Source organism: Malurus melanocephalus, unplaced genomic scaffold, assembly GCF_030028575.1.
Source record: "Malurus melanocephalus ecotype Western Australia unplaced genomic scaffold, MMel_1.1 scaffold_541, whole genome shotgun sequence".
NCBI classification, from domain to species: domain Eukaryota; kingdom Metazoa; phylum Chordata; class Aves; order Passeriformes; family Maluridae; genus Malurus; species Malurus melanocephalus.
The window spans coordinates 3,206-14,953 of record NW_026623773.1 but is presented as its reverse complement, the minus strand read 5'-3'; the positions used below and the strand labels follow the sequence as shown (position 1 = coordinate 14,953).

The following is an 11,748-nucleotide window of genomic DNA, read 5'->3' as shown; positions in this document are numbered from 1 at the left end:
GTTGCTGCCTGGCCTTGGTTTGGAGCTCTTGTGGCAAACACAGGGATTGTGTAGGAAAAGGGCAGGCAGGAAACCTCAGTGGCATGGCTGAGAGCAGAACCCCTAAATCCATCCCAAATCCACAAYCAACCCTTTATTGATGGAGCAGCCTCATTCATGCTTCTCAAAATTACAATCAGCTTGGGGCATGACAGGCCAATACACATTTAGGGAGTATTTCATTTTTCCCAATATTTTTTTCCACCTTCAGAGCTGTGGGAAAGCCCTTCCCTGCCCATCACTGAGAACTTCACCACGGAGGAAAGAAGTGGAGCAGCAGATCCACAGGAATCAGGAGAGGAGGGAAAGGCTTCAGCACTTCCAGCCCACTGATTGCACCTCCTCAGCTCCCTTGTTTTTTCTTAATTAACAATGCTTTTATCACTCTGCACTGCCTCTCATTAATCAGGAATCCAGAGCTAATCAAGCCAACAGCAAACTTCCCATTTCSTCAGTGCCAAGTAACACAAAGACCTTCAGCCCCAAAACATGTTCCTTCTGATTCTCTAAGTTCTCAGCGAGCTTTCACTTTTCTCCTCTGGCTTTTCTGGAGCTCAGATGGCAGAAAATTGCCCTCCCACCCTGTAAAGCACAGCCTGGAGGCTGCAAAGCTGAGGGGAAGCTCTGGAAGAGGCCACACAGGGTGTGGGTCTCTCCTTGGTGAGGTTTTGGGSTTTGTTTCCTCTGTGCACAGGAAATCTCCTCATCACAATGAGGTCCATGCCTAGAGGTGACCTCAGCATCCCTAAACCCTGTGGGACGGTGACAGAGGATTCCCAGGAGCTGAGCTGCCCTCGGTGTCATTGCTGCATCCCCCAGATGTCATCGTGCCCAGAAGGGGCTGGGAACAGAGCAGAGAAGGAGGGAGAGCCCTAATGGGGGGTTCCTGGGTGTCTGGGATGGACGCAGTTCTTGGAATCACTTACGTTTGTGAGGGGGCACCAGCAAATCCAGAGTCTTCTGGGACAGGTTGGGCCACACCAGCGAGATCTCCTTCCTCAGCTCAGCATCACACTGGTGCTGCTTCACCCCACCTGCAGCCAGGGAGGGGACAGGGACAGGGTCAGAACCCACTGCTGGCACCCCCATTCCCCATCCTTGGGAAGGGAGAGCCAGCACAGCCTTTCCCTGCRAAGGGGAGCCGTGAATTCCTGCATGACAGAAGCGCTGTGAGCTCAGCAGGACCAGCCTCGCCTCGATCCGGGGACCCTGAGCAGTGACTTGGGAATCCTGAGTAGTGAGCTGGGACTTCAACTGAAGCTCAAACTTATTCCARATATCTGTAGGTGCCTCTTCCTTTGGGGAGTGCCCACGGAAAGCAGCAGCACCTCCCAGGTGGGATGGAAAGGAGTTGGTGTGAGGTGCTGGACACAAATCACAGAATCACGAAATCATGGAAACACAAAATCACAGAATCACRAAATCTCAGGATGGTTTGGGTTGGAAAAGGCTTTCAAGATCCTCTAATCCCACCCTCTCTGCCATGGCAGGTTCACCTTTCACTGAGCAATGTCCTGATGGATCACAAACCCTCTGTCACCCACTCTTCCTGAAATCCTCAGCAATGACACTCRAGCCCAGTGCTCCATCCCAGCAGAGCCAAACCCACCAAACTCCATTCCAAGGGCCAAAGCCAGGGCTAGAAGCCCACGTGGAAGGTGATTAAAGGCTGTGTGAGCCCCAGGCCAGCTCCCAGCTGAATTCCTGGCACAGCAGGCAATTAAGGAGCTCATYTGAATGACACAGATTATTTCTGCGAGAGCAAAGCGGTGGGAGGAGGCTCTGCGTACTCTGTTAAAGGTTTGAACTCCCACACGGGAACTCATTAGGGAGGTTCATTAAGGGCCTGTTAGGCCCACTAAAGACTCAATTAAATGTAGCACATGAAACCTATTCAAAGAGAGCTCATAACAACAAAACAGGTCAGGACCTCGCAGCCTAGAGCAGATCTAAACCGCAGAAAGAACCCAGCGCACCAGCTGAGCTCCCCACCCTGGCTCCCTTCCAGATTTTGGTCAGGGTGGGGGGGAGATTTTCCTACTGAAAAAGGCTGACAGGTAACCAGAAACTGAAAATAATAAACTTGCAGCGTTTTTATCTAGAAGCTATTCCTGAAATAAGGGGCTGGACTTCAAAGTGACAGGAAATCCTAAATGCATCCTTAGAAAGGAGACTGATCCTTGCATCATTCCCTTGGGGGGCCCCAGGAAACCTCAAAATTTTGGCATTTTCCAGCAGTGCCTCCCCAAGGCAACAAAGTTGAAGAGGTAGAGGAGGAGGTGATTAACTCAGGGAGGCTGCACCAGCCTGAAACCGCTTTGGAAAGCACAAGAGCCTAACCCTGGCTGCCCTGAGAGCCTCGTTACCTCCTGTTAACTTTTAAACGAGGTGTAAAAGTGCCCAGGGCAGGCAGGCCCTGCCCGTGACCCCAGCCAGGCTGACGAAATGGGGAAACGACCCAGAGGAAAGGCCGATGGGTTTTATTGCATCGCAGAGTTTAATTGGGAAGTTGAGCGAACGCCTGATTAAACACTTTGATAATTACATTTCATCTCAAGGCGGAATGTGGTTCCTGGCATTTGGAGTCCCTGCCAGCGTGGAGCAGCTGGGGAGGAAGGGCTGGAATAGTTCAGAAAAGAGGAAAGGCTGGGATAGTTCAGGAAAGAGGGGTGGGAATGCTCATTTCTGAGGCAGAGCAAGGAGGGATTCTCCTCCCAGAGCTCTCAGCTGGGAGAGAAGTTCCCCACATCTCATGGCCACCCCAAAGGGGCTCTCGGGACCCCTCTGTCTTGTCCCCAAGTCCCCATCCTCAGGTGCTGGTATGGGAAGGAAATGGGAAAACAGGATTCTAATCTGGGGTAGAATTTCCATGGTTTCAGGGAACACCAAGACAGCAGATTCCATGGAGTACTCTGAGCTGGATGGGACCCACAAAGATTGGGTCCAACCCTTGATCCAATCCAAGGATAAATCTGTGCCCTTGGTGTTCCTGGCACTCTGTTTGACCAACTGAGCCCATCTTGGGCTCAGGAATCGGTTTGAGCCACGGGAACTCTGAGCAAACTGTGGTTCTCCTCCTCTGGGTTTTCTGGAGCTCAGATGGCACAAACTCCTCTCCCACCCTGCAAAGCTGTGGGAAAGCTCTGGAAGGGGCACACAAGGTGTTGGTCTCTCCTTGGTGCTGTTTTGGGGTTTATTTTCTCCGTGCACAGGAAATCTCCTGTAGTACAATGAGATCCATGCCTAGAGGTGACCTCAGTGTCCCCAGTCCCTGTGGGACGATGACAGAGGATCCCAAGGAGCTGAGCTGCCCTTGGTGTCACTGCTGCATCCTCCAGGTGACCCTGAGACCCCCTGAGCCACCCCGTCCCCCTCACCTGAGGCCAGTTTGATCTCCAGGTGACCCAGCCACCCTGTCCCCCTCACCTGAGGCCAGTTTGATCTCCAGGTGACCCAGCCACCCTGTCCCCCTCACCTGAGGCCAGTTTGATCCCCAGGTGACCCAGCCACCCCGTTCCTCTCACCTGAGGCCAGTTTGATCTCCAGGGCGGTGCGGATCAGGGCCATCAGCGTGGAGGTGAAGTGCACGGTCAGATCCTCAGGAGAGATGGGCATGTTCATCCTCACCAGGCGCTGGGGACACACAGGGCTGGCTGTGAGCGGGGCCACCAGTCCTCCCCCCACCCCCCTGYCCCTCTGAGAGCCCCAAAATACCCAGAATACAAACAGGAAGGAACTTGTTGTGTGCTGAGCTGGAATGCTCCTGCCTGTGGATGTCAGCTTCTGTTCAGGAGTGGGTCTGGGATAGAATTTTCCAGAATATCTACAGGTGCAGAGTGTGGAATTTCAACCCTTTCTGGGCTGCTTTTAAATTTTACCTCTATTTAATTCCTCCACATTTCCACATAATCCATTTAAAAGGAAGCCAATTGAAATTGGTAAAATTTCTCAAACTCAAAATATTCTGCTTGACCTAAAATTTATCTTAGAAAAGTTCATCAAGAACTTTTGATTTTCATTCTTAAAAAGTTAGAAGAGAATGGAATCACTAGTTGAACAAGTGATTTGCCAGCACTGCAGTGCAATCCTACAGAGTTCTCCTCAAAGAAACTGGGTGAGATGCTCTCATCCCATTTCCTGACTGTCCCCAGTGGTGTCTGCAGTGCCCAGACAYGTGGCTGGCACCTGTCACCCCTGACAGGTGACACAAATGTGCTCAGGAGACCTAACCCCAAATCCATCCCTCCACCCTTTCCTGCACCAGTTGGCCTCACCTAAATTCTTCCCCTAAACCCTAAAACAGGAGCAATAGTGACAGSTGGGAACTGCTGATCCCTCAGGATTTCAGTTTCTCTATTTCCATGTCTCTGTACCCCTGGAATTCTTCAGTGTTTAACTCCAGACTCCACAGACAGYGCTGAGCTCCTGCTCTCCCATTTTTACACAAAACAATTCCTCTGCAGCCCCAAACTCAAGGACACCTCCCTGTGCCAGAACCAAGAGATGGAAACAACAGAGAATTGGGGGAGCCAAGTTGGAGTTTTTGACTGCATTGGCTGCAGCTGCAATTGGAGGATTCAGCAAATCCCGATGTGCAAATGGACAAAAGTGAGAAAGGGTGAAAAAGCCGTGAGCTGAGATCTCCTGATTTATCTCATTACACATCTTCAGCTCTCAGTGCACGCTGCAGGGACAGGAGGTCACTGTCACAACCTGCCCNCAGCTGCAATTGGAGGATTCAGCAAATCCCGATGTGCAAATGGACAAAAGTGAGAAAGGGTGAAAAAGCCGTGAGCCATTGTCCATTGTGGGTGCAGCCCCTGGCTGGGCTGGGACTGCCCTGAATGGCCCTGAAGGCCCTGCAATAACAGAACTGCTTTGGATTCTCTCAGTTCTGGCCACACTCTGCTTTAGGCAGCCGGATTTAGCATCACTGGTGCTGTTAAATGCAGTTCAGATGATGGAGGTTTGCATCTGCCAGCCGAGGATGCAGCTTCATCCCCATGGGGGCTGTGCCCTCCCAGCTGTCCAAGTGAGCAGGGTGTGAGGATGGCACTGCCAGTGACAGTGGCACTGTGAGGGCTCTCTCCAGGAGCTGTGAGGTCCCTGGAGAGTGACTGGGATTTTGTTCCCAGCTCGAAGAACATTTGGAAACAGAGATGGAGGCTGGGATATGGCTCTGGTGCTGTGGGGCAGCTTGGAAAGGTTCCAGGTAAAGATGTCTGTGTCCTTCTGCTGGAGATAACCTGGATTCTGTCTCTGATCTCCTCTTCCCAGTGGAGACACTGGGATTCCAACTCTGATCTCCTGTTCCTCATGGATACACCAGGATTCCAGCTCTGATCTCCTGTTCCTCATGGATACACCAGGATTCCAGCTCTTATCTCCTCTTCCTCATGGATACACCTGAATTCTGTCCCTGATCTCTTCCTCATGGACACACCTGGATTCCAGCTCTGATCTCCTGTTCCTCATGGACACACCTGGATTCCAGCTCTGATCTCCTGTTCCTCATGGACACACCTGGATTCCAGCTCTGATCTCTTCCCAGCAGCCAATGAGCCCCCCAGCTCCAGCCACACCTCATCCAGAGAGGCAGAGGCTGGATTAACACGGGCAGGGCTGTAATTCCCAACGTGTTCTTCCAATCCAAACAAAATTCCTCTTCCCACAAGGTACTGGCCCAATGGAAAATCTGCTCAAACAGGCTCAGAGGAGGAGCTCCTCCCTGCTCTGAAGATCTTGGAAAATCGTGACCCTGAGGGATGGTTCTATGCTTGGCTTGGAGCTGAGATCTCCTGATTTATCTCATTACACATCTTCAGCTCTCAGTGCACGCTGCAGGGACAGGAGGTCACTGTCACAACCTGCCCTGTGTCCTAAAGCCCGGGACAAACCCTTGTGATCTCCCAGATTTCCCCAACAGCATCCCCAGAGGTTATTCCATGTCTGCCCAGCCTCAGAAACAGGGAAATCAAAGCCCAGCCTGTCTTCCCTGTTCCATCAGTGACAGTATTGAGTGCTGGCAACACCACAGGGTGTTTTTCTGTTTGCTCGTGTCAAATGAAGCAGGATTTGATTCAGATTCTGCCCTCAGCACACAAAAAGTTACCGAAAATACATCAATGAGAGTCTGGTTACCACTCACAGAGTCCCAGAATGCCACTGGAGTGGGAGAGAGTTTAGGGATGGAGAGACAAAGAAAATGCATGGAAGGGAAGAACAGGCAAATGAGAAAGAATTCCCCACAGGAGAGCTCTGTCCTCATGAAAACCAGCACCAAAACCCACTTTGTGACTGACACATCCCCACATCTCCCCAGCTGTCTTTCCAGGCTGAATTCCCAATGGATGTGGATGCAGAACTCCGGCCACATCACAGCTGTATAGAGCTGTATAAAGGTCTTTCCTCCTAAATTTCAGCCAGGGACAGAGGATTGAGGGCAAGATTTTCCAAGGGGGCTTACACTGGCTGTGCAAAACTCCCATTTGGTGAAAAAAAGGCACCTGGAAGAGGCTCTCTCCCCACTGCCCTTCCCTCCTCCCTGCATTTCCCTCTGCGCTGCACTGACTCCATCCCAACATCCAAACTGATCAAACAGGAACTCAGATCCCTCCAGAGCAGCGCAATTCCCAACTGAGAACCCAGCAAGGAGCAGGGAGAGGGGTTTGTGCTGCTCCTCCAGCCAGGGATGGGCAGCTCCAGCAGGCAGGAGAGGGGTGACGTGTCTCCCTCTCTCCTCTCAGGGTGGGGTATTTCAGCTGGGACATTTCCTCTCTCCTCTCAGGGTGGCAAAATGGGATTCTCCTCCTCTTGGACACAGCTCCTGCACTGCCAAGGTGAGCTGCAAGCTGCACCTTCCAGCTGCCCATTTCTCGGCCCCCAAAAAAGCCATAAAATGAGACAGAAGTGCCTCAGAACCCACTGCAGCCAAGGCCAAGAAGCCTCAGCTAAATCCACCCAAGATCCCTCCCAAAATCACTGCAAGCTCTTTTCTTGGAAGCCCCTGACTTGAGAAATCTGTCCCTTGAATGAATAAATGGGATTTCTGGAGAGCTCCTGCTGAAGATGGAGCACCTGGAAGGAAAGAATTGATTCATCTTTGATCTAAAACAGCTTTGCCACCACGGCTGGGACTGGTGAGGGAGGGGTTTGGTGGGACATTGCTCACCCCAAATCCCAAATCAACATCCCAAATCACTGTGGGCACCCAAGGGAGCCACAGGATCAACCAAGCACTGGCACAGCCAGGAGGGAATTGTTCCCTGAACATTGTCTGGTGCATTATCCCAGTGCCAGAAATGGAGCTGAAAGTGCAAACAAAAAGTTACATTAATTTTTCCTTTCAATATTATAAAATAACCTTCAACATAAAAATATCTCCTTGCACAGAGCGTGAAATTTCAACCTTTTCCAGGCTACTTCCTAATTTTATCTCTATTTAATTCCTCTGCATTTCCACAGGATCCATTTAAAAGGAATCCAATTGAAATTGGGAACATTTCTCAAAATGTTCTGCTTGACCCAAAATTTCCCTTTGAGAGATTCATCGAGAACTTTTGATTTTCATCCTTAACTGGTCTAGAAGAGAAACACACATTTCTCATGGACTAGCCACAAGAACACAGATTTAAAAACCAAACTGAACCAGTTGTTTAGACTGCACTCAGTTAAAAAAAAATCGGTTTTCCCCCATTTCTTTGCTGTTTTTTGTGGCTGAATTGATGCTTCAAGGCTGTGTCAGGGCAGTGGCTCATGGAAGGGGAAGGGGAAAGGGAAGGGGATGGAGTTAAGGAAGAAAAAAACAAGAAATCCCAACAACAACAAAAATAACCAAACCAAAACAAAAAAAAAAAAAAAAAGGCAACTCTAATTTGAATAACTTCCCATCTTTCTAGGAAGGAAAGAAGGACATTTTAGGAGTCTGCTGATCCTTCCCTGCGCTAACAAAGAATGTCCTCGGGATGCGCTGGGAATCTCCAGCCACAACCCCAAGTGCACTCAGGCGAATTACTGACGGACAACAGGAAAAAAAAGGTGGAAATCCTTCCCAGGTGCCCCGAGCCGGCAGGGAAGGACTCCCCAGCTCCTGTGGCTGCCCTCCTCCCCTCCGGGGCGGCAGAGCAAGAGCAGCCGGCAGCAGGTGGAGTCCCCGCTCCGATGCGCCGGCCGAGCGCGGGGATCCCTCCCGCAGCCCCGCATTTAATTAGGCGGATTTGGAGCTCGTTAATGCTTCTGCAGGAGAGGGCCCCGGGGGCAGCAGCCGCGCCGTTGTCTCCGGAGTCTCTTAATTAACTCGGCGCTGATAAGGAGCGAGGAGCTGATTAGAGCGGGGGTCGGGAGGCGGCGCGGGGTGCGCGGTCCGGGCGCGGTCAGGCGGTGCGCTCCCGCCGCAGCTCCGGGGCTGCTTTAATTGCCACAAACAAAGGCAGCGCTAACGAGGAACCACAGCTTTGTGGCAGGAGGAAATTCCCGTCCAGCCGCCGGTTTGTTGCGGGGTTTCTGCTCAGGAACTAACTCCTTGGGCAGTGTCCCGACAGGGAGGGAAAGTGGTGGAGGAATAGGGGGAAAATTCATCCTAGGATCCTAGCCTGACCCAGAAAAAGCTGCTGCACCCTCAATCCTCTCCCCTGACACATTTATCCTGAGTTAGCAGGAGAGGAGCACACAATGCCTGGAAAACTACTGGCACCCCGACGGGTTTGAATTATTAAGAGCACCCCATCAGCCTCTGGGACACGAGCTGCTCTGGGAATGATCCCCAGCCGTGAATAAATTCGGGACAGTGGAGCGCTGCTGTGGGAGACGAGGCTGAGTTTGGTGAATAAATGATTTGCCATGAATAATTCACCCCGACCTAGTTGGAATGATTCTGCTCCCGTTTAACTCTTCTGTTGGCCTCACAGAGCTCATCCTGGTGGAGCAGAGCCCAGCTCTGAGCTCATCCCGTGGAATCACAGAATCCCAGAGTGGTTTGGGTTGGAAAGGACCTCAAAGCTCACCCAGTGCCACCCCCTGCCATGGGCAAGGACAGTGAGCAAATCCTGACACACCAGAGTGAAGTCAAAGTGGTTTTCTTCCCTGTTTTCCTCTGACTGGATAGAAGAGATTTTAAAATTAATGGAATCATGGAATCATTCATGATGGAGAAGATGTGTGAGATTATCGAGTCCAACCACTGACCCAGCACTGCAAGGCCACCCCTAACCCGTGTCCCTGAGTGCCACATCCACATCTGTAGGGTTTTAAATCCCTCCAGGGATGGTGATTCCACTGCCTCCCTGAGGAGCCTCTTCCAGGGTTTAGGAATTGTTCCAGTGAAGAAATTTTTCATCACATCCAACCTGGCCCATCCTGAGGCCRTTCCCTCTCCTCCTGTCCCTGYTCCCTGGAGCAGAGCCCGACCCCCCCGGCTGTCCCCTCCTGTCAGGGAGTTGTGCAGAGCCACAAGGTCCCCCCTGATCCCCCTTTGCTCCAGGCTGAGCCCCTTTCCCAGCTCCCTCAGCCCCTCCTGGAGCTCCAGACCCTTCCCCAGCCCCATTCCCTTCCCTTGACTCGCTCCAGCGCCTCAATGCCCTTCTGGCTGTGAGTGGCCAGAACTGGACACAGGAATTTGGGTTCCTCCAGCCTTTCCCCCCTCCCCAGTGAGGACAGAGCTCTCCTGGTGCCTGAGCAGCGCATCCGGAGGATCTCAGGCGTGCACCTCCGGGAAGCAGCAAAGCCACGCACACGGAACTGCAGGGGCTGGTCAGGCTGACCAAGGAGAACAGTTGAGAAAGAGGAACCAGAAAACAGCAGAAAGGAAGGACAGCAGCCAAGGAGGCTGCAAAGAGGGGAWATCCAAACGAAAAACAGTGTGGACGTACTGAGAAGRCAACAAGACAGAGGGAAAACACACAAAACTTTTGAAGAGGAGTGGGAAAAGTAGACACGGAAAGAAAAAGGGGGGATTTGAGGGGCAAAAGAGCTTTTGCTGGGCAGGACAGTCAGGGTTTGTAAAAATCAGAGGGAGAGGGCAAAACCAGGGCAGAGACCAAGGCCTGGCTGCTGCTGGCGCTGACTGAGCTCCACTTGCAGGAGTGGGGGGTCCATGTCCCCCTCCAGGCTGGATCTGGGGGGGCTTCACTGTCCTCCCCAAGTCTGTCACCCATTTGGGGGGACATGAGTGACACCACAAGGGGACACCTGGCAGGAGCAGGACAGGGGATGCCACACCCCACCACAGTCACAGGGGAGATGCTCAGCACCAATCCATGGATGTGCTGCCCACAGTTCGAGGAGCCCTTCTGGTGGTGTCTCTGTTTAATTGTTTTGCTCATTCCTACAGCACTGTCCACTCTAACTAACTTCAATCTAATTACGAGGAGGAAAAATCAACGTTCTACTGAAGGGTTGGTGACCCAAAGAGCTCCAGGAAGAAAAATGGGGATCTACTGGGGAGGGGTAATTTGCTCATTATTCACCATCCCCAAATTAACCTCAATGGAAGCAGAAAGAGAGAGAAGAGAGAGGAACACTGATAGAGAGCAGAGACAAATTCAGGAACACAAACTGATGTGCCAGAGTTTCAAAGACCAGAAAAAAAGTTATTAAAAAAAATATATAAATATTAAAAAAAATTAAAAATCAGAATATCCAAAATCTCGCTCGGAAAGCAGAGAAAGCACCGGGAAAAATCCAGAAGAACAACACCAAGGCCACAGAAACCCCACTTCAGCCACGGCACGAGAAGCTGGCGGTTGGGCAGGAGCTCCTGGGGAGGGTTTCTACCTTATAGGCAACACGAGCTGGGCATTTCTTCCCAAGGCCTAGAGGTGGGGACATGTGTCTCAGCATCTCATACATGTCTGTGTAACTGATGCGCCCGCTGGCACCGCAGCGACCGAGGCAAAAGCAACAGGACACAGAAATCCAGCGGGATTGAGGCGGGGAAAACGGGGAACGGGTGGGGGGAAAGGCAACACAGTGGGAAAAATGAAAGGGAGAGAGAAGGGAAAGCAGACAAGAAAACAGAGATCTGGTTAATCAGATTTCTCCGGGAAACAAAATCAAACTCAAGAGGTGGGGTGGGAGAAGGGTGGATCCGCTTCTGTTGCTGTGGTTCAGTGCCCAACGTCTCCTCCTCCTGCAGGGACACGGCCCGTGGCCATGGGGAATGCTGGATGTCCCCTGGGGGATGATGGATGTCCCCTGGGGGATGATGGATGTCCCCTGGGGGAGAAGGGGTGGCAGGGCTGGGTTTGGCTGGCTCTGGTGGGGTGGGGAAGGAGGGTTCCCCATGGACCCCCAAACCAGCCCGTTCACCATGCCAGGGAGGGCTGGGAGGCAGAGTTATGGGACAGGGCTGGAGCAAAGTGCCAGCTTTCCTTCCAGGGACCAGCACTGTGGGTTGGGGTTGAGATGAGGGAGAAGCCAATTGTGGGGTGTTTGCTGAGGGGCAGACTGGGACCGTTTCCATCCTGATCTGAGGGACAAACTGGGACCATTCCCATCCCAGGGACAGACTGGGACCATTCCCATCCCAGGGACAGACTGGGGCCATTCCCATCCCAGGGACAGACTGGGACCGTTCCCATCCCAATACCAGGGACAGACTGGGACCGTTCCCATCCCAATATCAGGGACAGACTGGGACTGTTCCCATCCCAATATCAGGGACAGACTGGGACTGTTCCCATTCCAGTCTGAGGCTGGGACTCTGCAAATCCC

General features: G+C 52.1%; 1 protein-coding gene across 1 annotated transcript in view; it reads right to left on the bottom strand.

Moving 5' to 3' along the window:
* LOC130582941 (voltage-dependent N-type calcium channel subunit alpha-1B-like) overlaps positions 1 to 11,189 on the bottom strand; it is a 24,453-nt gene extending 13,264 nt beyond the window's left edge. The window contains exons 1-3 of the mRNA XM_057381930.1: positions 10,810 to 11,189; positions 3,564 to 3,672; positions 966 to 1,073 (exon numbers count right to left, since the gene is read on the bottom strand). Of these exons, the coding sequence (XP_057237913.1) occupies positions 966 to 1,073; positions 3,564 to 3,672; positions 10,810 to 10,884 (292 nt within the window). The 5' untranslated portion in view covers positions 10,885 to 11,189. The remainder of the gene's footprint in view (positions 1 to 965; positions 1,074 to 3,563; positions 3,673 to 10,809) is intronic.
* Between the last annotated feature and the right edge of the window lie 559 nt (positions 11,190 to 11,748).